The sequence below is a fragment of the Triturus cristatus genome, chromosome 3_1 (assembly GCF_964204655.1).
Source record: "Triturus cristatus chromosome 3_1, aTriCri1.1, whole genome shotgun sequence".
NCBI classification, from domain to species: Eukaryota; Metazoa; Chordata; class Amphibia; order Caudata; family Salamandridae; genus Triturus; species Triturus cristatus.
Window position 1 is genome coordinate 1,035,502,710 of NC_140583.1, and position 25,644 is coordinate 1,035,528,353.

At 46.6% G+C, this 25,644-nt stretch overlaps 1 protein-coding gene across 6 annotated transcripts in view; it reads right to left on the reverse strand.

Moving 5' to 3' along the window:
* The window catches only part of RAB3GAP1 (RAB3 GTPase activating protein catalytic subunit 1), a 673,051-nt gene that overhangs the window by 451,656 nt on the left and 195,751 nt on the right, over positions 1 to 25,644 (reverse strand). For all 6 annotated transcript variants that reach the window (XM_085645769.1, XM_085645771.1, XM_085645770.1 and 3 more), the window contains one exon: positions 4,593 to 4,725. In XM_085645769.1, coding sequence (XP_085501895.1) covers positions 4,593 to 4,725 — 133 coding nt within the window. The remainder of the gene's footprint in view (positions 1 to 4,592; positions 4,726 to 25,644) is intronic.

The window sequence follows — 25,644 nt, forward strand, 5'->3', positions numbered from 1 at the left end:
ATTTATGTGTTGTGCTTTTATGACTAATCTGTTGAATAAAGCTTGTTTGGAGGATTGGAAGAAAATAGGATCATCAATTACATGCATGCTATGCCTACAGGGGAGACTAATAGAGGCATAGCGTCCAAAGACCAGGGAGACTGAAGTGGAGAACATGCGGACCCAGGCCCGACGCTGCCAGACTTGATGACAGCAATAAAAGGCTCCTGAGAGGAACTGGCCGCCAAGATCAACTCCGTCGCAATTGATGTTAACCTGCTGAGGGTAGATATAAGAAAAGTGGCAGAGCGGGTCACTGCAATGGAGGAAAATGTGGGAGTCCTACAAAGGGAGGTTAGCACACTGCAAGATTCTGTGGCTACACTCCAGAAGTTGACGGTACGATTAGCGGAACGAACAGAAGACTCCGAGGGATGATCCAGAAGGAACAACTTAAATTCATAGTATTCCCGGAAAAGGTGGTGGGCCAATCTGCGGAACTGTTCCTGGAAGACTTGATCACTAACTCAATACTCCCTAGGAGGCTGTTGAAGTTTTTCCTGATTGAGCGAGCCCACCGAGCACTGGTGCCTCCGCCCCCAGCCCGGAGCACCACCAAAAGCCCTTAGTGCCCTCCTGTTAAACTTTAGGGACCGGGGTGCCATCCTCCAATATGTGCAGACACAGGGTCCTCCACAGTATGAGGGAAAGCCCATTTCGATCTTCCTGGACTATACACATAAAAGTGCAGAACTAACAGAAAACATTTCTAAATGTTAAAAAACACATGATACCCTAATCTGAAATACAGCTTAATGTTTCCGGCGGAACTACGTGTTGTACATGAGGGGAAAGTACTGCTCTTCTTCATCTCGGAAAAAGCTAACAACTGGTTGGATGCCCTAACCAGGGATACCCACCAAGGAAGCTTGGTAACTGGTTCGGTGACGCCGGGCACACAGACACATAGCCTGCCTACAAAAATGGAGTAAGCACGCCAACGGCCCGGACGACACACGTCAGGCAGGGAGGATTGAGGTCTGCCCAAATGGCAACCTCATGGACACAGATATTGTGCCAGACTCCCGAGAATAGTTTCAGAGACATTGGAGTGACTCTGGAATGGGCAGTGACAGCACAGACGCTGGTCCTTCCTAAACTGTGTTAATCGTTCAGTGAGTACTGAACCTGCACAAGAGAAGTTGAACTGGAAGAGTGCCTACTGTGGTTCCCAGGTGGAGTTTCAAGTTGGGTCGGGCGGCCCAAGGACTGATGGCTCGCAGATGTTAGTGAAGGGGGGCAGATGGAGGGGGCCTTCTCATTTGAATAGCTCCTGAATAGAGGTCAGGCAGCAGGGGATGTGCGACGTGTAACTACTCCCTGCACTAGTCAATTGAAAGAGAGGTATGGGCACAGGGGAACAGCTTGAGTGCCTCGGTCTCGCAACTCCCATAGGGTACTGACCTCTAGCTAATCACAGAGCTTTTGACTGAAGACAACTGTTCTGATTTTGAGTTTATGAAAATTGTGCAGTGGATGCAAGAACCCAACCTGCCTATTACTTGAAAGGGGGTCATTGGCATACCAACCCACAGCGTGGAGGATGTTGGGAAGTTGGCTTGTTTCTGTGTTGAGGAAATGCAAGCTGCTCTTGTGTGTGGAGGTCCTGGTTCCTCCCCCTGAAGGGCCTTGAGAGACTGACGTATGTATGGGAGCTTGTTGGACGAGGTTCAGATCTGAACTCACGTTGATTGATTATGGCAAGTGACTTGATTAAGCTTATGGCGTGGAACGTTAGGGGCCTCGCCCAGCTGGAAACAATTTGCAGAGTGTATGTTTATTTGAAGTGCCATAAGGTGCCCATAACTTTCCTACAAGAAACATGTGTAGGAGGAATGTAGCCCTATTCTCTGGAAGAGGTGAAGGAGACACCTACATACTACCTCCTACTTCAGGTATGCACAAGGAGCATTAATCTGGATGGTTCCTGGGATTCCTTTTCAACACAAATGGCACGCACTTTGTCGAGAGGGGAGAGTAGGAATCCAGTTTGGCACCCTGGATGGGCATGCAATGTGTTTGCTGAATGTCTATGCTCCTAATAGTGACTGTCCAGACTTCAATGCAGAAGAGATGGCGACCGCCTCGGCCTACATGGAAGTAGATACTGTCCTGGTGGGAACAGTGTTCTTAATGGGGTACTTGACAGCGAGCCACCAAAAGAACATAAAAAGCCAAAAATTACAAGGGCATTAAAAGATAGGATACATGGCCTGGACACGATTGACCCCTGGAGAGAGAAACACCCAGTAGACAACATGTAATGTTGCTATACTCCCGCAGCCAGGACATACACCTGATTAGACTATCGCTTTGTATAAAACAGAATGGCACAGGGAGTGAAGGAGATTTCATAATCAGCCCACTACCTGTTGGACTTTGAAACTGAGGAACCAGGCTTGAGTCTCAGCGTCAGCTCAACATATTGTCATTTTGGGCAAAATCACTTAATCTCGCCATGCCATGAAGGTGCCCTTATGTAATGTAACTTATGTTCGGGAAAAGCTCCCCAATACCTACGGGTTTGCACTATAGCACTGCAAAATATATATATATATATTATCTACTGGCGGTCGCCAGTAGATAGTTATAGTTAGAATCGTGTTTCCATAGGAAATTTGAAAATTCTATTTTGAATAACTTTGGCGCCGGTTGACGAATCCTCGCGAAATTTTCAAAACTAATGGGGCGCTCCGCTCAGCTCCTACCCTGAAAGTCTCGGGGTGATTCGTCAAGCGGGGGCCCAGAAAAAAGGGGGGTCCCAAAACGCGTTTTCCCCATGCATTTTCCCATAGGACCTTTAGTCGAAGGTACAGCCCGAACGGCTGAACAGAATTACTTGAAATTTGGCAAAGGGGTAGTCCTCAGGTCAGGGAAGTGCCTTTTGCATATCTGGAGTCAATCTGTTTAGTATTTCCTGAGAAAATTGCATTTAAAAGCATATAAATATCTAGAAGCGCGCACCCTAACGTGCGCAAGCTTAATTCTGATTGGTTGTTAGATGTCAGTCAACATTCGAATCGGTCGAAATCAGGAAGTGTCGGCCGCCATCTTGTCGGTCGCACTGAAAAGGAAAGGTGGAAAAAAGGTGGAAAACGTGAAAAGGGGGCAGGGAGGAGAGTTCCTGATCCCCTAGCCTTTGTCAGGGGGTCACAGAAGGACCCCCAAGGGTGAAATAAACATTTTATTTTTTATTATCAAAATTGCGGGGTGCGTGCACGGTGAAAAACCTTTAAAAAAGAATATATATTAATAAATACATAACTTAGCATTTAAAAAAAACGTACAAATTCACTTAAAAAACCATAGGTTTCACACACGATATAGTTAGGAATTAGCATTTAAAAAACCTTGCAAATTCACTTAAAAAACCATAGGTTTCACACAGGTTATAGTTAGGTGGACATTTCACTCGTAAAAAACCAATGAAATTCCCCCGTTATAGTTAGTTCAGATAACTATAACTCGCGCGACCGCCACTCTATCACAAGGATGATGTCATGAGTGATGCCACTGACCATGTCATGAGTGATGTAATATGTGACGTCATGAGCAGTGGATTGCAGGCGCGCGATTTATAGTTATCTGAACTAACTATAACGGGGGAATTTCATTGGTTTTTTACGAGTGAAATGTCCACCTAACTATAACCTGTGTGAAACCTATGGTTTTTTAAGTGAACGAACACACACAAACACACACACACAATCACACACACGAACACACACACGAACACACACACGAACACACACACGAACACACACACAATCACACACACACACACACAATCACACACACACACACACACACACAATCTAGCTCAGCCTACTTCCGAAGGAAAAGTAGGAGCAGGGAGTGGGCAAAGCCGTTTCATTTACTCTGATATTTACACCACGTAAAACATTGCTAGGGCCTATCTCTACTGGGATGTTTTTCACTGGACTGAGTACATTTAACATGAAAAATACATTTACTAGTAGTACTCACAAGGCTTAAATTGTGTAAGATTTCCATTAAAGGGTTTTTAGAAAAAAAATCTACTGAATTCTGTTCGACACAGAATAAGCAAAACAAAATGTACATTTTTCCAGATCTATCTTTTTAGTTCCAGAGGACGACTTTATGAAGCACTTAAGCCATCTTGCAGATTTCTCTGGCATGCCTAGTAGTGCTCTATGAATGATTCTGTACAACCTGGCTAAAAAAATTGTTTATTTATTGTGCCACACCAAGCTTTTTATCTTATTATTTCTTCAGTGTTTCCAAGCCAAGGTGCTCTAAAACTGCGCAATTAGCCATTTAAAAAATTCGTTGTGTGAACTTCAATGCATATTTCCAGTTACAGTAGACTCCTTAATTTGTGGACAAAAAATGGTCATCCGTTTTCACAAAGCAAATAGTTTCTGAAATTAGCTAACTAACTAAACCAGTAGGAACATTTATTTTAACTAAGAAGTACTTATGAAATGTATTCTTTCAAAAATGTGCGGGTAAAAATCTAACAAGTGTACCTGCCCTCATGCACCCCCAAGTGGACATAAAGTTTTACATACCATCTCCCAATTCATCCTTTTCTTCTTTCTCAGAAGACTCTTGCACTAGATAATGGTGGGTAACTGAGAATTTGAAGTCCGCAAATGACACTTCATCACATTTCTCCTCCCATACTCCAGTTGTATAGTCCCCCTGAAAATAGAAACTAAATGAATTTGCTCATTTAACAAAATTAGCAATTTACCTGAACATATGCGTGCAATAAAACTTTGCATATAGAATCATATTTTTGAAGGTGCATGCAAGGGAGAATGGATTATGCTCATTCTCTTTGGTCTTTCGGCTGTCTTTGGCAACTTGACCCATTTATTCTTGCTGTTAAAGGGTGATATGATGGCATTGTTTTCAACAAGTTCTTCATGAGGATTTCTATTTCTCAAAGGGGTGTCAGAGAAAATAAAAAAAAAAAATTTAGGAACCGGCGGCCAAATGGGAGTTGGCAAATGTCATCTAATTTTTTTTGTTTTAAAGTTAGGTGGTTCAGCACAGTACTTGATTAATAAATAACTGAATCCTCTTTTGACACAACTACAGCCACATGCTTTGATTTCCCCGATATGAAGTTTACACCCAAATCCATCATTGAGTTACAGCTGAAGCACAGATGAAATTGCTCCTCCAAATTATAAGCTTTCCTTTCACGAGAGGGTTGGATATACAATCCCCACCTTTGTCAACAGTGCTTACTCAGATTAGAAAATCAGGCGTTGACAACTACCCAAAAAAATGTGGTTCCCCCAGATGCTCTGCAACAGTACAAAGGCCTTTTGAGAAGCCCCCTGAGTAGACTTTAGTTCCAATGGCAACAAGATTAACTGATAAAGTAGAACCCCAATTTTAAAAACGTAATTCAAGTGCAACTGACTTAATAGAATGTGAAAGTATGCACTGTGGTATGTACAACCAATTGTTTTTTAGGATCAGAAATGTATCTATTTAGACCCGCACAATGAACGTTTCTTACTTATGAATCGCACCAATCTTAAATTAGTCTCAAGCCTTCACCTGTGTTTGTAATATGCACTACCTTGTGTATACGCAGCATTTCTAAGAGGTTTTTGACATTTCCAGCTGCCTTCTTATTGCACATAATGGATATTTCTAATTGCAACTGAAATAGCTGCAACTGATTGCAGCTTGCTGTAGGGACCCATGTTGTGCCTGGCTTGACAATGCAGTGCGCATCCATCTTTAATGATAGCTATCATCCAAGTATTTATTGTTAGGTCTCTACAAAATACGAAAGAACTTTGCATACTGTCGCTTCACTGAATACTGAATGATGAAACCAGAGGGACCATATTTTTAATAAGGCTCAGCGGGATAAATCTAATATCCCAATGAAAGCAGGCAAAAGACCATTAATTCTGCTCTACTAAAGTTGCAGGAAATTAGGTATATTTTACTGCTCCCACTGAGTGAGGAGCCCAAACAGGGTCTGCCAAAAATTAAAGTGAGTTAGTTGGCATACAGGTGTAACTCTGTTGTAACAACCGTAAAGCTGCTGAAAATATTACAGGAAACAACAGTTCGAGGTCTGGAGCATAATGTTCAGGATCTGCCTGTCCACTTCAAAACCACCATCTCTCCCACATGAGCGCTTGAGGACTGTCTTCAGGTTTCCAATGGGTAATCTTGCAGAAACAGCATAAAGGCAGTGCGGGTGTCAGAAGCGGATTAAGATATTTTAATGAAGGTTTTTCTTAAGACCAGCTGCAGATGAAAGTGGCCATGAAAGTTCTCTCAAAATTCTTTACAGTGAAGAGTGCTCATAGGGCCCCCGTCTCCAAGACCCTTCTATGACTCCACCGAGGACAGTAAAAGTCTGACTGTAACTACAAAGACAATGTAATATTAAAGGCAGCAACACAGTTGGAGAATATGAAGTACAAGAGTGTTAAGGTGCCTCTCCTACCTAACTATACAATGGCAATTTCTCAGGAAAAAGTGCCCTTTATTAGAGTGAAGTGCAAACTGAGGCAGCTGGGGTACAATACATTCTAATTATTTCCAGGACACTTGCAAGAGGATCCTGGCTCTACATGCAGTGTTTTTTAGTGACTTTGCAGAAGAAAGAGACTAGGCTGAAAACTTCCACTTTGAGAAGAAAGTGATGCTACACAATCTGGAAAACATCAACTGGTCAAGAACGTGGATGAGCATGCACAGAAATGAGGAACCTTCTGCCATAAACTGCTTACTAGCTGACTTTTGCCCTGACAATGGTGAGCTGCTGGCCTCTAGACTACCATACATATTTGAGAAAGAATTTCCAAAATGTGGGCTGCCTCATGCAATGAAGATTGTATTATTTCTCAAACTAGATAGGGATCCTGAAAAGTGAGTCATATAGAGCCCCATTACACATGAATGCAGACAGAGAAGAACTGTCCAAATTGCTCTCAATGAGACAGCCACCTTATTATCGACATTAGGGCACACAACCAGTTGGACTTAGTCCCGGTTACGGATGCAATGGTCGATCTTTGGAGAAGGTTTAATTTTGCTAGATGCGGGAGAGGTGTGGCCAGCATCATGGCAGAGTAGCCGCATCTTTGTGAGCTCTGGCTAACGGCCTCCAATCCGACATTATTCCTGCCGAATCAAGGGCCCTCCAGACATGTACCGGCACCATAAATGAGGGCACAGCTGCCTTGCAATGCCGACGACCAATCGTTTGCCCTGAGACCGCTGTATTTTGGCTTTTGTGCAGACTATAATTCGGGTTCTGCTCTGCCGGAGCAAGACGGCTGCCATCACACGCTAGTCAGCAAAGCACGCCGAGGGAACAGAGACTGTTGAGGCAGCAGCGGTGAGTGCCTTCCGCCCTCCGGGCCCCCAGAGACGCAACGAGTCCTGCCTGGGGGATCTCATGCCGCAGTGTGTGGGGTAGATGCCGCCCCCAAGCTGCTTTGTGGGTGATGGGGGCCGCGAGGCTGAGTCCGTGCCTGGGTGGGTAGTCCGGCAGAGAAACGCTGTGTGGAGGAGGCAGATAATCATGGAGGGCAGAACGGTCATTGGCGGCACCTCAAAACTCGGGGGATGTACTGTGAAGCCAGCGGAGTTTGCCAGTGGCACTGATGATAGAATGCGCCCCTTCCCCACTCCCTGGATATTTCCTGTGTCCTTGTTGTCAGGCTGAGGGCCTGTCTTGGCATGGACTGAATGCCGGCGGCAGGTCTGGACGCATCTGCAGCAGTATCTGCGGGGCCATGGGCCTGAAGCAGGCCCTGAAAGTGTGACTGGAGCACCGAGCGGCACCTCAACTGGCTCCCTTTTGCACCGCGGCCACTGCTTGAGTTTCGGCACACCCCCACCTGTGCTTTGCAAGCTGGAGGGTGGATTGATAGCCTACCCTTGGGCGCTTGCTCAATACCTGGTGGCCTGCCTCAGAGTGATGGGGAGGCATTCCTGATAAAGCCTCCTCCACCGACTCTCCACCCTCCGGATACCTGCCTAAACATAGTGCACTGAACATTGATAACCCCTCTGGGACGACTGGGAAGTTATAGTAAATATGGCAAAAGAGAAAAAGCCAAACAAGCATAGCAAGGTAAAGTAGACAGGTATACCAAGGTCGTGGCACCCCCGTCGGAGCAAGGAGAGGACACATCCTCTGTGTCTAGTATGGCAACCTTACTGCAGGCTATTCAATCCCCCAGGCATGTAACTGAAGGCATGATAGTGGAGGTACGCTCAGAGGTATTCCTTTTGCCCCAGGACCTGCACAATGTCTCGTAGATGGGTGAGGGTCACGGAGACAAGGCGTTCGGAGGTGAAAGACGTGGTGCAGAACCTCAAGAAAGGGGTGGAGGGGCTTCGCAAGATGAACACTGATGCTATATGGCACACAGACGACTTGAAAAATCAAGCAGGAAGAAATAATCTCCGCTTTGTAGGATTTTCCGAGGGGTCTAGGGCAACACCATGAATGAGTTCTTGATGGCTTGGTTGAAGAATGCCTTCCCCGCTGAACAATTCCTAAATGGAGACATGATCCTTCAAAAGGCACGTTGTAAGAGGGACCTACACAACACTAATTACAAGATTGTGATATTCCCGGATTACAGCCAGGAGGTCCAATACCTGCACTGAACTTTTGATTCAGTAAAAGCAAAGCTACGTAACCTCCAGTTGCAGTACATGTTACTGTTCCTAGCTAAACTGAAGGTGTTTTGCAGAGGAAGAACTTCTTTCAGACCCCAGAGGAAGCCTGGACTTGGTTGGAGAAGCCACTCTGGTTTTCAACACGGTCAAGGGCGGGACCCGGACAGCAGACACCCCAGGTAACAGGTGCCAGGCCTAAGACCATCCAATAGCGGCAACGGAGGCAGAGCCGCAAAACTACATCATATGGCAGCAGAACACCATACTCAAAAAAGACTCTGGGACATGAGGGGCGATGGTCATCGGACACAGAGGCCATGGACAGGTCCCAAAGAGATGTAAGGGTTGTGCACTGCCAAGGGCCTCACCAACGGGATCCAGCAGGGGTGAATAATCTTCAGAAACAGAAAGTGTACGCACCCTTGTGAAGGTCATAACGTCATTAGAGAAAGATGCAGTAGACAAGGGACAACAGTCACAGCTCCAAGCCCTAGACCCAGGGCAACTGGCCCTTGAGGCAGCAACTGAATAGCCAAGGCTTATAGTGGTATCCAGACGGTTAGGAACCTTACCACCCCCAGAGAGCAGACCTGATTTTGGACTCAGAACACTTCTCTGCTATGCAGTTTGTCTCTCTTTTTCCCTCTCCCTCTTTTTTTTCCCTCTTTCTTCTTTTCCTTACTTATTCCCTTTTCTTACCCTTCCCTCCCCCCCCCCCCTTTTTTTGGTACCATTTTCTTTCTTGAATGTGATTTAATGTTTCCATTTTAGGAGTTTATGGGAGTTGGGTGTCAGACCTCCCTGCATCTGCTTGTACACAGCTGTTATAAATGCATTGGTTTAAAGTGTCAGGGTGATTGTGGGGGAATAGAGGGGAAAGTATGTTTAAAAAGTATTTCTTTATTCAGAGTTTTATGGTGGTAGCATGAGGCAGAATACAGATGCAACGGCACATGAGCAGAGCGAGGGTGGAGGACTACATAACACTAATAATCCATGAAAATGTGTGTCACCACCGACACTCATTGGTTCTCAGTGCCAACATGGAAAGTTACCATGATGGAAAATAAAATTAAACATGAGCCGGTGGCAAACTATGTCAAATGCCTGCAACGCGACATAGCAATGTTACAAGAGACGCACCTACAAGGTACACAGTGCAGCCTCCTAGGGAGAAGAGTATATATGACCCTGGCTCATGCTGGTTATACTTCAGGATCTAGGGGTGTGGCAGTATTAATTAAAAAAATCCCCCTTCTTTACGGTGACCTGGAAATGGTGTGGCCCACAGGACAGATATATGGGAGTCAAAGAGACACACAGGGGAGACAAGAACTCCCCTGCACTGGCCAAGGTGGTCGATATCCTCTTAGACTCCTGGCTCTCTTCACATTTTATTATTATTATTAAATTTGTAAGGCGCAGCAGCTACCCAAAAAGGGTTTCCCGGCGCTGGAGCAGATCAGAAGAAGGTATCGCAGCTTATTAGGTTACTGGTTAAAAAGCCAAGTCTTAAGGGATTTGCGAAATAGTGTGTATACCGTTTCTAATGGCTGTGGGAAGTGAGTTCCATAGTGAGAGACCGAGGTATGCAAAGATCTGCCTCCCATCCGAGATAATTGATTCTGGGCACAGATAATTTCTCTTGAGTGGATGAGCGAAGGCACCGGGAAGGCACATAGGGGCTGAACAGAGACTGCAGATATTGAGGGGCAACTCCGGTTTTGATTTTGAACATGTAGCTCAGGGCATTGAACTTGATTTGGTTCTCTACCCTGAGCCAAAGTAGGTCCCGCAGATGACTAGAGACGAAGATAGCTCTAGGGACTCTACAGAGTAGTCTTGCCGCAGAGTTCTTTACCATCTGCAGCCTCCGAGTCACTTCCTTGTTGGATCCGAGGTAGAGAACATTGCTGCAATCCAGTCTCGAGGTAATAAGAGCCTGGACTACTGTTCTCTGAGTGGACTTGGGCAGCATGATCTTTTTTAGCTACTTCAAGATGGTAAAGCAAGTGGTGGTTACTGCCTGATGGTGCATAGCGAGCGAGTCCTCGATGATGACACCTAAGTTGCGGACTTGACTAGAGGGCTGAGGGAGTACTCCCATTTCATCGGGCCAGAGTTGTGGGCCCCAGAGATCTTTGTTTTTTCCAAGGATCAGGACCTCCGTTTTCTCTCCGTTGAGCTTAAGGTAGTTATTCCGCATCCATGATGCAATTTTACCCAAGAAAAGCTGCAGGGGGGATGGCCCGGCCGCACTCCTCATGGAGAGAGAAAAAATTATCTGTGAGTCGTCAGCGTAGGAAAACAGGGACAGCCCTGTCTCTTCCGCAACGTCGGCTAAGGGCCTCACGTATAGGTTGAAGAGTAAAGGGCTAAGGATAGAGCCCCGAGGTACCCTGTAGGGTGAAGGATGGATGTCGGAGCTGGATATAGGGGAAAAGATTTGAAAAGTACGGTTGGCGAGAAAGGAAATGAGCCAGTTCAAGGCTGGGCCGCTGATGCCTAGAGATCCTAACGTTTTTACTAGTATGGTGTGGGATACCATGTCGAATGCTGCGCTTAGGTCAAGTAAAATGAGGGCGACCGTATCACCTGCGTCCAGATGACGCAGCAGCCTTTCCGTTACCTCCAGTAAAGTTGTTTCTGTAGAAAAACCAGCTCTGAAGCCAGATTGTGATGGGTGAAGGGGTTTATTAGTTTCGACGAACTTCAGGAGCTGAGAGTGGATGTGTTTCTCTAAGATTTTGGAAAAAGTCGGTAGTAAGGAGATAGGCCGATGATTGGAGGGTAAATCGGGGTCGGTGTTGGCCTTTTTTAGGAAAGTGATTACCATGGCGTGCTTCCAGTCTTGAGGAACTGTGGCTTCCAGTAGGGAGGTATTTAAAAGGTCCATAATGGCAAGCAGAGATGGTAATTCAAGCTGCTTGAGCACAGAGAAAGGCAGGAGGTCCTTAGGTGACCCAGATTTGACACTATCTAGGAGTCTTGTAAAGGAGGCTGCATTTAGTAGGGGCCAAGTGTCCAGGTAGTTAGAGTGGCCGCTAGGCCCCATGTCCTGGGCAGGATGGGTACAGTCCGCTACGGGTAGTGCAGATCGGTTTGTGGGGAGCAAGCAGGTTGCACAGGAGGGGGGTTGTCGTATCGCGAGCTCGCAATATCCAAGGTGGGGACTTCAATAATGTGCTGCAACCACAGCTAGATCGTTCCATAATACATGAGGAGAACCTGCACACTACCCCATTAGCCTGATTTGTAGAAACGCACGGGCGGTCTGATTTATGGAGTAGTAAGTGCCCACACATCAGGCACAACTCTTACTTTTGGGGGGAACTTAGAGACCATTTCTGACTAAATTAGGTGTTCGTGCCCGTTGGGGAGGTAACGGAGGTGATCCGAGCGGAATACCTGGAACGGGGTCTATCTGACCACTCCCCCCTTCGCGTCCAGCTGGGTACAAAACCCAGGCCTCTCACCAAGGGTGGAAACTATGTACATAGCAGCCCACCGCACAGAATACCGAGACCTGGTACAAGCCAAGGCTTGGAAGCAAAACTTAGCAACACTGCACTGGTTATAGGAGGTTGGGACAAAGCCGGGAAACATCTTGCTTGGATTAGTAGGAAGGAAATAGAGGCGCATTATGTGGGCAGCATCAGGGAAAGCGGGGGGACGGCCCAAGTCGTTCAGGCCTTTGTTATGTTATGTTATTGAAATTTGTAGAGCGCGACTGTTACCCGGAGGTGTCCTGGCGCTATTATAGGCTGTCCATCCTTAGATTAAACTGGGTTGGAGTAAGGCATTAAAGCGTGAATAACCATGTCTTAAGTGCCTTCCTAAAGTTCAGGTGATTTGTGGTGTCTCTAAGGTGTCGTGGAAGAGTATTCCATGCTTTGGTTGCTCCAACTAAAAAGCTTTGTCCACCCCAATTAGCTTTTTTTGCCAAAGGGACTGAAACCAATTTTGCCTCAGAAGACCGCAACATTCTTCTGGGAATGTACCAACGAATGTGCCTTGTCAAATGAGTGGGTCCCTTTCCATGAAGGGACCTGTGCATAACACACATGGCCTTAAACAAAATTCGTTTTTTTACTGGAAGCCAGTGAAGCCTTTTGATCTCAGCCGAGATTGCAGAGTATTTTGGAATCCCGGAGATCAATCTAGCGGCTGCATTTTGCAATAGTTGGAGTTTTTTTAGTAGCCCTTCCTGAATATTTAGGTATAGGCTATTGCAATAGTCCAATCTTGATAGGGCCAAGGCTGAGACAACTATTCTTTGACTCTCTTTGGGTAGTAGGGGCAGGATCTTTTTACATGACCTCAAAGTGTATGAAGTAGCAGAGACTACCACATTGACTTGATCTTTAAATGACAGCTGGTTGTCAATAATGATTCCTAAGTTTTTTACTTTTCTACTAGGAGTTGGGAGGGGTCCTAGTGAATCTGGCCACCATTCAGGGGTCCAGAAATGTAAGTCATTTCCAAAAAGAACCACCTTCGTTTTGTTGGGAGTTCAATTTGAGGCAGTTCTGAGCCATCCAGTTACCAACCGCAGTCATACAATCCTTAAACCCAGATATTGTATTCTGGCGTTCCCCAGGGAGCAGAGAGACTACAATCTGGGTATCGTCCGCATAGGAGGTGAGGTAAAACCCAAATGAATCTACCAACGGGGCCAGTTGTTTTACATAGATATTGAAAAGTGTCAGACTAATGGATGAGCCCTGAGGGACACCGCAGGGAAGGGAAAAGGGTTTGGCGGAGAAGTCTCCCAGTGTAACAGTTTGTACTCTATCATCTAAGAAAGACTTAATAAGATTCCAGGCTGTTCCTTTGACTCCAATCTCCTGTAGCCGGTCCATCAAAAGCCCGTGATGGACCGTGTCAAAGGCCGCAGATAGATCCAACATGATCAATGCCGCTTTTCCTCCTTGGTCCAGTATAGATCTGATTTCCTCAGTAGATCTGAGAAGTGCCGATTCGGTGCTATGTCCCACCCGGAAACCATATTGTGTGGGATCCAGCACATGACCTTCTTCCAAGAAACTACTAAGTTGAGTATTCATTATTTTTTCCGCGATTTTTGCAGGTAGAGGGAGCCTAAATATGGGCCTAAAATCATTAGGATCATTAGGATCTAATTGTGTTTTTTTTAGAAGCGGAAGAACCGATGCTGATTTCCAAGCTTTAGGGAAATAGCCTTTTCCAAACATGGAATTAATAATAGTTGTTAAGATTGCCGAAACTGGTTCCTGAGCTAATTTCAATACTGATGTGGGACAGGGGTCCAATGGTGAACCTGATCTAGCTTTCTCCAAAAGTTTTCCAACCTCGCAGACTGCAATAGGTGTAAAATTAAGGAACTGACCCACAATATTATTTGAACAATTTTGATCTGTCAGCCTAGATCAAAGGTCTTCAAACTTTTGGATGCCGAGACCCCCCTGTCAACATTTTGAGGTGGAAGGACCCCCTCCTGACAAAAATTTCTAAACCTGTAGGCAGGGCTACTGGAATTATGAGGCAGGTGAGGACCAAAATACGCGACAGGCTTGACTAAATTGTGTGGGAAGAAAATGTAAATGAGGTTATGTGATGACACGTATTTTGGGATAGCATTGCTTCATCTTTTTGACATTTTTTACACACAGTAACACTGAGGAAAGATTTCTCCCCATCAGTACCCGTTTATAACCAAAATACAGCAATTAACATCAGAAAGATTTCTAGTCAACCTTTGTGAAGGGCCTTCCACTCTGCAGGAATACGTGCTGCCACATTAGAAGCTCACCTGGCCCTGGCCGGGAGAAGCAGGAGTCCCTTAAAACCCTGGCGGTTTTGTGCAGAGTTAGGCAGTTTACCCATGCAGCTTTCCTCCCACCCCCTCCCTTCCATCCCTCTCTCCTCTCCTAACCCCGGATCCCTCTCTCACTTTGCAAGCCATTTTCTTTCACCCCTTTTTACAACTTCTGAACTCTCCCCATTCAACCTCTCACTTCACCTTTAATCACCTCTTGCCATTCTGTCCTTTCACTGCCCTCATCTCTAACAGTCTCTCGAATTTATCTCATGGCCTCTCTGGCCCTGTCACTTCCCGTGCCCCTCAGCACTTCTCATTCACCTCGTCTCTCCATTCACAATTTTGTCTATTTGTATCTTACACCTCTCCAGTCCCCCCATTCATCTTTCACATCTCCCCTTTGTTTTAACAGAAGCCATCATCTTTGGCTCACACTCACTTCTTGCGTGTCCATACTTCTCTTCAGCAATTCACATTTCTCCTCATCCCTGACCTCTTCAATCAAATTCTCTCACTCCCTTGCTGTCCTCTCTCATCCTCTCATCTCTCCTCACCAAGCATACAGGTCAGACCTGTATGCTCTCTCGGCCTGTGCCACTCTGCTTATTGTTCCCTAATTCAAGAAGGCATGAGTTGTCTGTCTCGCTGTTTTGGTGCAGGCCGCGTAGTTATGGAACTTGCACCCTCCTTTGCTTTGCTCCACCAAGAATCTATTATCCTTTAGGAAGATATAAAAACCTTTCTCTATGCTCTGTAGGTTACCCCATTTGGCTGGTTCTCCTTCTGTGTGTTTCTCATTTGCCTTCAGGCAGCAGATGGTTATTAGCCCCAGCCCATCTTTTGGTAACAGTAGCGGACTACAAATGTAAATAATAATAATAGGCAGAAGCAGGGGAGTCACTAGACCAGAACTTCGCAGGAGGGGGGGCTAACACTCCCAGCCAGGGCTGGTCCTAACACTGGTCGCACACGTTGCAACAGTCTTTTTTGGTGCCCCACCCCTGTTTCCTCCTGCTCCATGAATTCCTTCACTGTCACACACCAACAATGCACCTCATCTCTCTATAGCACCTTTCTGACAAACATTTCATTTTTTATAGCGCTACTTGTAGTTTACTCACACTCATTTCTGTGATCTACATGGTACATATTCTTTGTAGCAGGCACATTAACCCGATGCACTGTGTAGGTGACAAGAGTGTCCATGTGAGTGCACGGTGAGCAATGCAACAGTGTGAGAGTAGGGTAAGAGGAGTGACTGCAAGGTGAGTGAGGTGGCGTATGTATTTGGGTGCGGATGCAAGTTCAGAACGGGATGAATGAATGTATGATTACTGATGGGCTTGTTTGAGTGAGTTGCATATTGAGCAGTGAGGGGGACAGGTGAGTGAAGTGTCACATGAGTGTAGGATGAGTAGGGTACTCGTGTGACTGCAGGGTGAGGTACAGGGTGAACAGCGCAAGTGCATTGTGAGTGCAGAGTGATCACTGTGAGTGCAGGGTGAGCGGGTGAATGGTGTGAGTGCATGGTGATCAGTGTGAGTGCAGGGTAAGCGGGTGAATGGCATGAGTGCATGGTGATCAGTGTGAGTGCATTGTGAACGCTGTGAGTGCAGGGTGAGCGTGAAAGTGAAGGGCGAGAATGAGGAATGAGTTGTCTGAATGCAGGATGCATTCCCAGACACATGAAGTAACTCAGCATGATATTGACGGCGGCGTAGTGTTTCAGATATAAGTTAAACTATTGCGGCATTAATCGGGGATCGAGTGTGAAGGAAATAAATAATGTGCTGATCCTGCAACAAACTTACAGTCCTATGGTTAGGGTTGCCAGCAGATTATTTTGATGGCCCAGTCGGTACAAAAATAAGCAGTCACCTAAAGCTGTATTTCAGCACTTATCTGTGCATACTTCGAACAGCAAATATAAATAGAAAGCACTTTTAATTGTGTTCTAGGGCTGCCTCAATGATCCATGACTGATAATTAAAGAGGACAAAGACAGAAAAGTCACATAACGAATGCATACATACTTTTTTATTTATAAGTCTATTTAGTGTCAAGACTAGGTCCTTGCAGGCTCTTTAAACAAAACACGGCAGGCATTTTTCTTTTGGCAACCCTACTTTATATTCCTTTACATGAAATGTATTCTCACACTACAGCAGTGAATGTAAAATCCAAATGTAAGGAATAGGCACAGTGGGGATGCAGGGGGTACTGGAACTAAGAAAGAACACTAAGCCTCTGTAACCAGTTTACAAAGGCATGTAAATATGCAAATAGTCTTTAAAGACCTGTGAAAAACTCTGGCGTGCCCGGAGATAAGACTCCAGACACTGCCCAGCTGAGCCCCCATCAGCTCGAGTTGCACCGCAGCAGCCCGGGCTGAGACACAGGACGGGGGAAGAGGGGGGCTGAAGCCCTGGGCAGAAGTGTGACTGGGAAGGCGTGACCTCCTTTGCATCGCTCCACGGCCCCCTTGGGGGTCGCGCCCCACAGTTTGAAGACCCCTGGCCTAGATGAAGGTGTCAACATTGGGGACTGTGAAAATGTGGAGAAGATAGCTTCAGCCTTATCAAGAAGGCATTTGGCTATCTTGTCACAGAGATCTTGACTAGAATTTATAGGAGGGGAACTGGGTGGGCCAAGATCGTAACTGTTTTAAACAGTTCTTTGGAAGAATTTTGTGCGTCATTAATTTTAAGAGCAAAATACTCGTTTAGTTTTAAAGAGCAGTTGCTTATATTGCTTCAAACAGTCTTTATGTAGTTTTTTGTCTTTTTCATCATAATTCCTTTGCCAACTACTACCAGTCATTTTATGAGGCCCCACCCTCTAAGTGATCACACAGAAATCAACCATTACCTGGCTGATATTTCGATCCCTGTGTTAGATGAGGAAGCCTTGGAGAACGACTTCACCCTCTCTGAGGTGCATGACGCAGTTTCCAAATTTAAGACAGGAAAGACTAAAGGGGCCTAATGGTATCCCCGCTGAGTTCTACAAACGTAATTTAAATATTGTGGGACCCCAATTATTGAATTTATTTCAGGAAGTAGGCACTGTCTCCCCCCTACCTTAGGACAGGCACCATAACAGTTATCCATAAGGAGGGCAAACCGTGAATTAGGTGCAAATCATACTGACCGAGTCCCCTTTTATTTTATAAACTATTTTTTATTAAAGTCAGGGCAAAATATAATCACATAGCACATAAACGTAGCGCCAGTCATTGATATATATATTCCATTGACATTGTGTACATCATCATTATCCGAAGGATATAAGACATATCGTCTGACCATTCACAAATGCCCCCCCCCCCCTCCCTCCCAATCAGAAATTTCTTCAGTCTGTTGCCTGGGTGGTTCACAGATGTATCCCCTAAACTTATTCCATGCCCCCATACTCTCTCCCATTTTCGGGGACATCCTCGATTGACGTACGTCGCTTTTTCCGCCACCAAAGCTGCATCCATGTCTGTAAGCATCTGCGATTCTCCTGAATCCCATTTTTGGGCAATATTACGCTTCGCGAGCATTTTCCCCAGTGTAGCCCAATCCTGTGCTGGATGATTAAGGTCATTTGGTTGCCATATGTTCAATAAACACCTCTTGGGTTCTGGTACCAGTGAGACTTCCTCTGTTTGTGATATAGTGCTCATTATCGTTACCCAGTATGATACAATCTTTGGACATTGCCATATGGTGTGATAGAACGTACCCTCCTCCCCACAACCCCTCAGGCAGAACGGGTGTGTAGCTGTCCCTATTTTGCAGAGGGTTAGTCTGGTGTAATATTTGCGATGCAGTATCTTGAGTTGCACTAATCTTAATTTTGAAGGTATTCCTACTTCACGTGGGGACGCCAGTGCCTCCTGCCAGTCTGTATCATAGAGTTCCCCCAGATCCCGGGACCATTTTCCCCTAAGTGCCGCGGTTGGATCAGGTAAGTTGTTAACTAGCTTTCGATAGGTAAGGGAAGTAGCCTTTTCACGCATATGATCAGTTAATAGCCTATCCTCTAGTGGGGTAGCCTCTGGGACCTCGGTGCCGGATGGTAAAACTGCTTGTAGTGCATGCCTGATCTGTATGTATCTGAATATTTCAGAGGGTCCCACTGACTAAATCCCTTACTATTTCTGAGTCGCCCAAGCCGCTGTGTATTCCAAAGTGGAGTAAGTTGGGTTACAACTCCTTGCCAGCCCAACTTGGTGTGTGCCGTGTGCCATATATTGACTGTGTGTGCTGTTGGCCCAATTAATGAGTTGGATAATTTTTTATTGTAGAGTGCTGACATAACTCCTTCTTCTCCCAATCCGTGTCTGTGTGCTTGGAACGCTGGGTCAGTTTGTGGGGCGTGTATCCATTGATTGATTATTATCAACTGTGCTTCCCAATAGTAAAACTGTATGTTTGGGAGAGCAATTCCGCCATCATACCAGCCCCTGACTAATTTGCCATGTGCGATGCGTGCCGGTTTGTTCCCCCATAACAAACTTGAGACCTCTGCCGCTATTGCTTTGAAGTAACTTGGCGGTACAGGAAACTGCGTGTTTTCTAAGGCATATAGGAATCGGGGGAGCGTCATCATTTTAAAAAGCGCTGACTTTCCCAGCAGTGTCCGCAGTAAAGTGTGCCAATGTGTCACATCCCTTTTCAAACGCTCCAGGGGGGGCAGCAGATCCCTTTAAAAAAAATTCATCCAGTCTAGATGTCACATAGATACCTAAGTATTTAAAGGTTCCCTCAGTGATCTGCAGTTGACAATCTCTAGGGAGTTGTGGTGGCAGGCCGTGACGTACAAATATGATCGACTTGGACCAATTTATGATGTAGGCAGACACCCGACCAAAGAGTTCGCAAATATTTAGGAGCACCAGAATGGATCGCTTAGGGGAGGTCATGTATAGCAATACGTCATCCGCATACAATGAGATGCGGTCTTCCCACCACGGCGCCCACCTGAGCCCTCAGATCATCGGTTCACATCTGATACACGCCGTCAGTGGTTCAAGCACAAGGGCGAACAGTAACGGGGACAATGGGCAGCCCTGGCACGTTCCACGTGTCAGTGGAAAGTCTTTTGATATGTGACAGTTGGCCGTAACATGTGCCAGTGGTTTTGTGTATAATAGGTGTATCCATGCACAGAATTTAGTGTGTAAGTACCGCGAAAAGGAAGGGCCACTCCACCACATCAAATGCCATTCGGGCGTCTAATGAAAGGATAACAGCTGGTTCTTGGATATATGGTAAACGGCCATTCACACCATGTAAACGTCTCAGGTTAAGAGCCGTATTTCTGCCCAGCATGAATCCTGACTGATCCGGGTGTATTAGGGCCGTAAGGTGTGGGGTTAATCTTGTCGCAAGGAGTTTAGCAAGGATTTTAGCCTCAGCATTAATTAATGATATGGGACGATATGAGGTGCATACCTCAGGAGGCTTTCTGGGTTTCGGGATCGTTACTATGGTGGCCATCCGCTGGTCTCGCGGAAGTTCCCCTGCCTCCAAACTTTCACGGTACATATGCAACAAATGCGGGGTAATTATTCCTGCTCTCTCTTTATAGAGTTCGATGGGAATACCATTGGGTCCCACCGCCTTCCCTGATTGCAAAGATCCGATTGCCACCTGTAACTCCTCGGTCGTGAGGTCCGCCTCAAGTGCGAGGGCCGCCGCTGGCGTTAGTTTGGGCATATTAATATCTCGTATATAGGTTCGCGCCTCCTCCGTTGTCATGGTTGACAGCGACGTATAAACCTGCTGAAAGTATTTAGCTAGTGTATGCACCATTTCCTGTGGTTCAGCTACTAGCAGCCCATCTTGTGTTCGGATTTGCGCTATCCATTTCTTTGCCTGCTCTCTTTTGTCGAGCCAGGCCAGAAGTTTTCCGGCCTTATCAACTGTTTCATGTATCTTATGTTGTGTAGCCTTCCGTCTTGACCTAGTCGCTTCCTTTAGATATTCCCTGTGTTCCTGCTGCCTAAGACGCAAGGACTGGGCCGCTTCTGGAGTCGGGTTTCGTATGTATTGTCATCGGCGTTATGTAATTCTGATTCTATAGCGTTTATCTCCTGTCGTTTTTCACGTTTATGACCTGTAACGGATGCAATGGCCTGGCCGCGGATAACAGTTTTGTAGGCCTCCCAAAGGATGGCCGGGGAATGGACCGATGAAACGCTTTCTTGAAAATAGTGTTGTGTCGTAGTGGTGATGTCTTTTAAGATCTTGGGAACATGCAGGTAGCCAGGGTATATGGGATAGATGCGCTGCCTTACCTTGTGTTGGTATGTATAGGTTAGTAGTACTGGGGAGTGATCTTAAATTCCCCTGGGTCGTATCACAATATCTACCACATTTCTCAAGCAGTCTGCTGACGCGAAGAAATAATCTATCCTAGAGAGGCTATTATGTACTCCGGATTGAAAAGTGAATTTTCGTGCTGTGGGGTGGCGGTATTTCCATACATCTGTGAGCCCAAGTGCATCTACAAAGCCCCCTAAACGAGTGATGCCAGTCGTGTGTATCTTTGTGGGGTATCGATCCAGGGTCCCGTCAATCGTGGCATTAAAGTCCCCCCCAATTAATAATTACCCCTCCGGAAGAGCGAGCAGAGAGTCACTAAGTGCTGGGAGGGCCACTGCGTGGAGGACTGGGGGGGACGTATACTGAGACTATATTGAGAGGCGTCCCCTCCCATTGACATGCGATAGCCGCAAAGCGGCCGTGGTCATCCGCCCACGTCCGATTAATTATCAGTGGTGACTGCTTTCAGACTAATATAACTATCCCCCTTGACCTGGAGGAGAACTCATAGTGTATAACCATTTTAAACCCCCACCGATCCAGTGCCTTGCAAGTGGAACCCGTCAAATGCGTTTCCTGCAGCACGGCCACCACCGGTGCGCATCGCTTCAAATATTGTAAAACCAAACCTCTCTTAATCTTGTCCCCTAGACCATGAACATTCCATGTAACCAACGACAGGGGAGCTATCTGGGACAAGGGGAACGTCAGCGAACTAGGTTCTTGTGGATCCTGCGTTACCATTGCTAGTACAATGGATATGTGCTGTCACGGAATCATGCCTACATTGTGCCCGGTGATCAATATCTAATATTAAGTCGTGTATGAGTGCCCCTTACAAAAACTGTAGTAAATAAAAAACAAAACCTTAAGAACAATCCCATCCCCTCCTCCCCCCTCCCTGCTCGAAGGAATTGAAACTGCCCGCCACCCCAACTGCGCAGAGTGCTTAGTGCCCTTCCCTATTACCATAACTTGGGGTTGAGAGTTAGCGTCCGCTGTTCATTAGAACCCCCCAAACGTCTTCATTGAGTGCGGCTTCTCCTTCATCTCTAGCAGATGACGTAGATCATAGTTCTACAGGGTACTAAGTCTCTACAACGAATTGTTCACATCTCTGTACTTGGCCACCAAAGCACCTCCTCATTTTCTGGTTGGTTCAAGGGTATTGTATTAGTGCCAGCTAGAATAAACAATGCTGGCCCCGGGTTTTGAGAGTTCACCAGGGTCCAGTCGTTAACCTCTCTCCTGAACATACTTTCTCTGTTCTCCTGCAATACAAGACATAGTCCATTGCTGTGGCCTACTCCAGTTCTTCTCTCACAATATGTTCTCCGCGTTGTGCGTCGTTTCCACCCGATCTTCCCGGTCGTGTGGCCTTACGCCATCCCTCTAGCCATTCTTGTGTGTCTTCCGGTGACAGAAAACAACATGTTTTTCCTACAGCTTCCACCCTTAACTTCGCCGGAAACAGCATTGAGTACTTGATCCCACAATCACGAAGGGTTTTTTTCACTTCAAGAAACCCACGGCGTTGCTTCGAGACTGCCGCTGTGTAATTTGGGAAAATGGTGATTGTGGCGTTTGAGACGTAGTGGAGGAGCAGTGCGTGCAGCTTGCAATATCACGTCCCTGTCTCTAAAGTTGAATATACGGGCCAAAATAGGGCGTGGAGGTGCTCCCGGCTTCGGTCTTCCCCCGGGGACTCGGTGCGCCCTTTCGACAGGGAAATAGTTGGACAGGCCTAGCGGTTGGAGGTGATTGGTGATGAGATCTTCAACAAACAGATCAAGGGCTGGGCCACCTGTCTGCTCCGGCACACCAATAAGGCGGATGTTATTCCTCCTTGACCGCCCTTCTTGGTCTTCCAGCTTCGCAGCCAGTAATTTGTTGTCTGCCATGAGTTGGTTCACTTGCTTTTTCAGTGTGGTCGTATCAGTCATTAGAGTTGCTGTGTTTCCTTCTACCTCTGTTATTCTAGTGGACAGTTTGTTAAAATCAGCTCGTATCAGAGAGACTTCCACTGAAAGAGCCCCAATGCGTGTGTCCACCTTGGTCAATGCGTTCATATTGTCTTGCAGGGTCATCTCTTGCGCCTCAGCATTATTCACGCTTGGTGCAGACTGGGCATCTCTGTCCGCTGAGTCTGTCTATGATTTGGAGTATGTATATTTGTCTAGCTTAGTTTGATTCAGGCCTTTTAAATTCCTACTGCTCATCTTGGCGGTCAGAGTGAGTGCGCGTCCGTCCTGGGATCAGGGGTGGTAGTCACCGCTGCGAACCGCGGCCAGCCAGGGGGCTATTCAAACCCTCGCGACCTGTCGCGTCGGCTTTCACACCCCCGCTCCACTCTCCCGGCGCCATCACAATCGTCCCAGGATTAATATCGTTCTCGTGGAGTCGGCCCTTATTTATCCGTTAGTGCAGCCCTGAAATACGAGATCCCTGTTACTCTGGAGTGTTCACCTCCCCTTCAATATGGCATCAATCAGGGCACTCTCCCGCCGCCTTTCACGGTGTTTAAATCGCCGGTTTTCTTCCCTGTGGTAGGTCTGCACGGTAGCGGCTTGTCAGTGCACCCGTTGCGCCGCCAGTCTAGGGCCCTGGAAGTCGTATAATCACCCGCCCGCCCGTATCCGTTATTAAAATTGGCGCTTGTCGTGTATTGCCTGTGGAGCGGTGGGCACCTTATGGATGTCAGCGCTTACCGGGTCTTTGCAATTGATCGCTCCCTTGGACGGTGCCGGGTGTGGTGATTCAATGAAGGGCTTGCACTGGGTCTGTATCGATTGCAGCCCGCCGGCCGCCACCTATGCCGCAGCCCGTCTGAGACGCCTTTTCGCCGTGGTCGGCTGCACCTCTACTTTAGTCCCCGGTCTGCCACGCCGTGTTAGGCCGCTGCTGGTTTCCTCGCCATCAAAGCCCAAGGGAGAGATCGTATTGCTCCAAATTTTGATCGCTGGGCAGTCAGAGTGCACTGCTCCCTCGGCCCTCGTTGCAGAGCGAGAAAGCCGCCAGATAAATGCGCAGATTAGCGGGGACGGTTCTGTGAAACTCGGAGCCTCTCTAGGCTGCGGCCATTTTCTTTGGCTGCTAGCCACACCAACACCCTCAACCCTGCCCCCCCCCCCCCCGGAGTTCACTTTTAAACACTGAAGTTAAAATCATGGCTACAATACCGACGACCGGCTTGATGCAGGTTATCATGCCCCTCGTCCACAGGGATCAATGTGGGTTCATGCTAGGTCGTTCTACCTGTCTAAATTTACACTGAACCCATAACTGGATGTTGGATGTTAAGAATCAAACTGCCTTCCATACTTTCCTATCCATATATGCGCAGAAGGCTTTCAACGCAGTGCATTAGCCATTTCTATACTACACACTAAACAAATTTGGTTTTGGGCCTAATTTTAGGAACTGGATATCAATACTATATCAAGCGCCAAAGGCTGTAGTCCGAGTCAATGGACTGATGTTCTCTGAATTCCCTATTCGCAGAGGTACTAGGCAAGGGTCCCTTTCCCCCCCTTTCTCTTTGCCCGAATAGTAGAGTCTGTGGCTTATCTAATCAGTTGGCACCTTGACATCAGAGGCTTCCAGACCTCGGTTTCAGACAGTGGGGAGAAAAATATCTCCCTCTACGCGGATGACATCCTACTATTTATTAACGATCCCTCAACCATCATTCTCACACTTTCACATACTAGAGAAGTACGAACAACACTCAGGATTTTAAATGAACTGGGGCAAGTCATCTATATACTCCCCGGGTCTTGACTGAGATTGGCCCTTCCTTCTTAGCAATCTGACTGTCATCTCAGAGGGTTTTAAATACCTTGGAATATTTATGACACTCCACAGGGATCTCTGTTACCATCATTACCTGGGGATAGCAATATCTAACTTCCTGCACTCATCTATACTTTCTCTATGGTGGTAAAGGAGTCAAAGGCCTCTTCCCATAAACTCAGGTGACCCTTGGGGGTGGGCGAGGGCTACATGAATTATTAGTTGGGTCTGTAAGGTCATTAAGGAGACCCAGTTGTGGAAAGGGGCATGGCTGCGCGAGATTGGCAAACTACAAGGATTTTGAGCATGGGACTTGATTGGAATTACCACTGTTGGAGGCATTTTGGACAACGGGGAGCTTAAATCCTTGGCAACCTTTTGTGAAGAATTACGACCTGCATAAATCAGATTTTTAAATATGCTCAGCTAAGACACGCATGGCTGGCCAAAGGCCTAGGAGGTACTGAGATACAGAATTATGCACCATTGGAGGAGAGACTGTTACAGGATGCATTTACTAAAGGGGCTGTATCTCTCACTTATAAGACACAGAACAACAAAATGCCTGATAATCTGAGAACCCTACGGGAGCACTGGGTGCGGGATATGGGAGACCTAGAAGATGTTGATTGGGACACGGTGCTTGTGCACCCAAGAAGTTGTCATTAAGTACCTGTCGCAAATATAACAGTACAAAATCCTACACAAAGACTACTATGATTGGAACAGACTCCACAAGATGGGCAAAGCAGAATCTTAGACTTGCTTGCATTCCCACACCGCTAGAGGGGATATTATGCATACACTATGGAGCTGTCCCATCATCCAAGGGTTTTGGATAGAGATTTTGGAGGAACTGGCCAAGGTTCTGGAGGTCACACTTCCTACAGAGCCTGCATATGTCCTATTAGGGATCCCTAACGACGTAGATGTTACAAGGCCCCAACTTCTTTTTAGTGCCTCTGGATTGGTGGTTGCCAAGCATGATGTGGCCAGAAAATGGGAACAGTTGATGTGCCAACTGTGAGAGGTTGGCCT